The following is a 3,812-nucleotide window of genomic DNA, read 5'->3' on the forward strand; positions in this document are numbered from 1 at the left end:
GCGCCACCATGCCCAGCTGATTTTTTGTATTTTTAGTAGAGACGGGGTTTCACCGTGTTGACCAGGATGGTCTCGATCTCTTGACCTCGTGATCCACCCGCCTCGGCCTCCCAAAGTACTGGGATTACAGGCGTGAGCCACCGCGCCCGGCCAAGGATTCTTAAGAGAATAAGCATGACAGTTCTTTGCAAGTCGTCCAGCACTTTGGGTCAGTAAAAGAGCATAATTTTTTCTGCTTGTCTAAGAGAAATACTTCACAGTGTGCAAGTACCACAACACTAACAGGACATGAATAACTCGTTTCACACGCGATCACTCACCATTCGGATATATGGGTTTTCTCCAAGACATGTCTGGCACAGAATGGGGAAGTCCTGGTGAAAATGGGAAATCTAGTTGAGGACCACCCTCCGAAGACCCTGACACCTCAGTGACACTTGGGGCAGCGAGGGGGCGGGAAGCGAGGGTGGGGAACAAGGCACGGCAGGAACCCTAAGTCCATCATAGCCAGATCGCGGGAGGGGGCGCTGTCTGCACTTCCGGCAGGCGGCGGGAGAAAAGAAAACCGGCTCGAATACGCTGGAGGGGGCAGGGATGGAAAGGTCGCTGCTCCCGGGACCCTGATTAAGCCCCCACCCTCCAAGCCTGCAAGAGGATCGCCCTCCGGCCTCCTGCTCCGGTCGAGCTAGGCCGCCGCGCTGGCTCCTCCCCGGAATTCATTCGGCCGCGCCGCAGGCCCTGTCCTGCCAGCTCGCAAGATGCGCGGCTTCGTCGCCTCCTCTGTCTTCCTCCGGCAGGCACACTCACCGCATCTTCCCAGTTTTGCCTGTTGTAGGTGTTGGAACCCAGAGAGGTCGCCATCTTGAGACCGTCCGGAGGCAGCAGTAGCTTCTGAGTTAGGAGAGAGGACCGCCACAATCCCGTCAAGCCTTGAGGCTGGCGCCGGGCCCGTCGGCGTCTAATTTACGCGTCTAGTGCCTCTTCCGGGGTGGGGCCTTTGCGTGGTGACGTCGCCCGCTCTTGGCGTTTCCAAGTTTAACAAATTGGACCTCTGGTGTATTGCTCCTGGGTGCTTCCTTCGAGTTTGTGCCTGCCTGGAATGAAGGGTCACACGTACAGTTGATTTATTTGAAAATTGGGCGAAAGAATAAAGGAAGACATAATGAATGAGAGGCTGGGATTAAAACAGCGCTCGCTACCACTGAGCTCTTATTATGGCAAAGGCTGCGCGACCGTCTTGCAGTTCTTGCGTCTCATTTATTCTCATAACCTCTCTATAGGGCTGCCAGATCTCTCACACACAATTCTCATAACCTCTCTGTAGGGCTGCGGCTCCAGTGTCTCATTTTTTCAAATAACCTGTCTGTAGGGCTGCCAGATCTCTCTCTCTCTCCCTCCCTCCCCCCCTCCTCTCTCTCCCTCTCCTCCTCTCTCTCTCTCTCTCTCTCTCCTCTCTCTCCCTCCTCTCTCTTTTTCTCTCTCTCTCTCCTCTCTCTCTCTCCCTCCTCCTCTCTCTCTCTCTGCCTCCTCTCTCTCTCTCTCCCTCCTCTCTCTCTTTCTCTCTCTCTCTCTCTCACAGACACACACACACGAATTACAGAAGTCTAAAGCTGAATTTCAGATTAACCGCGAATCGTTTTTTAATTATATTTGGTACATACTTATACTAAAGTAGGATTCTTGGTTGATCTGAAATTCACATCATTTAACCGATCGTCCTATTTTATCTGGTAACTCGACCCTGTAGGCAAGTATGATGATCTTTCTTTTATAGAAAAGAAAACAGGTTTAGACAGATTAACCTGATATCTCCCGATTTAGCTCCTGGTTGTGGAGCTAAAAAGTGGTGAAGCCACAAATTCAAAGATATTAGTACTGTTTTATTTCCCGTTTCTGAAATGACAAGGGTCTTATGAATCAACAACATATGCATTATTTGATTTCTGGAATAACTCATAACCACTCCGCCAATATTTTACGAGTTTCAATGCATTCTGGTACCACTCTCATACTTAACATGTCATTAAACTAACACATTTACTTATATCACCTCACTTAAAAAAAAGCAGGTTGATTTAAAGTATAATTTACATACGGTAAAGTTTTATCCTTTTTAGTTATACAGTTTTGAATTATTAATATACATGCATTACAGTCAAATATAGAATTGCCGATCATCCCCAAAGTTCCCTTGTTTCTATAGTTAATCCACTTATTTCCATACTTAAACCGTGGCAATCACTAATTTGTATTCTCCCTAGTTTTGCCTTTTCCAGAATGTTATTATAAATGGAATCCTACATAGCCTTTTGGATCTGATTTCTTTCACTTAGTATTTTGTAGTTGAGATTAATCCATATTGTTACATATGTCAATAATTTCGTCCTTTATATTACTGAGAATTCCCTTGTATGGATATATCATACAATTCACTTGCTGGTTGCTGGACATTTGGGTTGTTCCCAGATTTTAGTGACTATAAATAAAACCATTATAAACATTCACATACAGATTGTTGTATGGACATTGGTTTTCATTTTGCTTGTGTAAATACCTTAGAGTGAGATTATTTGATCATATGGTAAGTATATCTTTTCCTTTATAAGAAAGTCCTTGGGTGTATCTGAACGTCTTGGATCTGTGATTTGTTGTCTTTTATTATATTTTGTAAATTCCCAAGTATCATCTCTTCAGGTAGTCTTCTGCCTGGTTTCTTCTACATCTGTGACTCCAATTTCACTTGTCTTGTGAGTAGTGCAAGGTCAGAAATAACTGAGTTCACATACATTTGTGTTTTTCCACAGTGTCAGACTTTTACTGATGCTATTTCAATCACAAAAGCCACAAACTACATGGGGCTACCAAGAAAGCAGTTCTCCTTAGCACTTCCCACTCATTCTGTCCACTCACAGAGCCCTGGACACACAGGCTCAAGGCACTCCCCAGGTCAATCAATATTGCAAATCATACATAATAGTGTACTTAATCAACATATAAATATTATAAACATTCCGCAAACAAACAAAATAACATTTAACATTAAGAGGGATAGGAGCCCTTTCTCCTTTAAATTTGGAGCTCTGAAAATAATCCTTTCCTTCCTTTTTCCTTCTTTCCTCTCCCATTTTTTTTTTTTTAATCTTTGTGGTACCTGACTTCTAGGAATGAGCCTTCCTAGCAATGTGGGACCTGAACTTATAGGAATAAACCATCCTAGTGACAAAAAACTAGCTCAAAAAAGGAGGAAAAAGAAACCTGAGGCCAGGAATCCGTATTCCTTTTATTTTTTATTTTTTTCTTTTTTAAAATTAAATTAAATTTTATTATTTTACCATAACAAAGTAACCTCCTACTTTTTCAAGGCTCAGAGGTGGTCAACAATTTGCCCAAAATCACATGGCAGATAGTGGTAGAGTCAAACACACTCGGGGCTATTCTCGCCCAAGGCCCTGTGCTTTGCCTGCAGTACCGCCTTTGGCCACAAGAGACACTCATGGCTGCTCCTGGAGGAAGCAGGACATCCCCAAGGTTACTTATTCACACCAGCTGGACATGGGGGGCGGGAAGACTGGCACCAGCTCATGAAAATAAAATCTCCTGATGAGGTTTTCTTGCCAGAGCCTGGTTGAGCCTGAATCAACAAACAACATCCTGAACCTGTGCACCCCTTCCTGAGGGGGGAGGAAAGGAAGGGGGATGGGGAAATGTACTCCAGTCCCCGTATTCCTTTTAAAATGCTTTCTCCAGCCGGGCGCGGTGGCTCATGCCTGTAATCTCAGCACTTTGGGAGGCTGAGGTGGGTGGATCACCTG

The 3,812-nt window shown here is 44.8% G+C and overlaps 1 protein-coding gene across 1 annotated transcript in view; it reads right to left on the reverse strand.

Moving 5' to 3' along the window:
* RBM22 (RNA binding motif protein 22) overlaps nt 1-994 on the reverse strand; it is an 11,006-nt gene extending 10,012 nt beyond the window's left edge. Inside the window, exons 1-2 of the mRNA XM_017515009.2 lie at nt 808-994; nt 321-374 (exon numbers count right to left, since the gene is read on the reverse strand). Coding sequence (XP_017370498.1) covers nt 321-374; nt 808-861 — 108 coding nt within the window. The 5' untranslated portion in view covers nt 862-994. The remainder of the gene's footprint in view (nt 1-320; nt 375-807) is intronic.
* Between the last annotated feature and the right edge of the window lie 2,818 nt (nt 995-3,812).

The sequence above is a fragment of the Cebus imitator genome, unplaced genomic scaffold (assembly GCF_001604975.1).
Source record: "Cebus imitator isolate Cc_AM_T3 unplaced genomic scaffold, Cebus_imitator-1.0 Scaffold540, whole genome shotgun sequence".
NCBI classification, from domain to species: Eukaryota; Metazoa; Chordata; class Mammalia; order Primates; family Cebidae; genus Cebus; species Cebus imitator.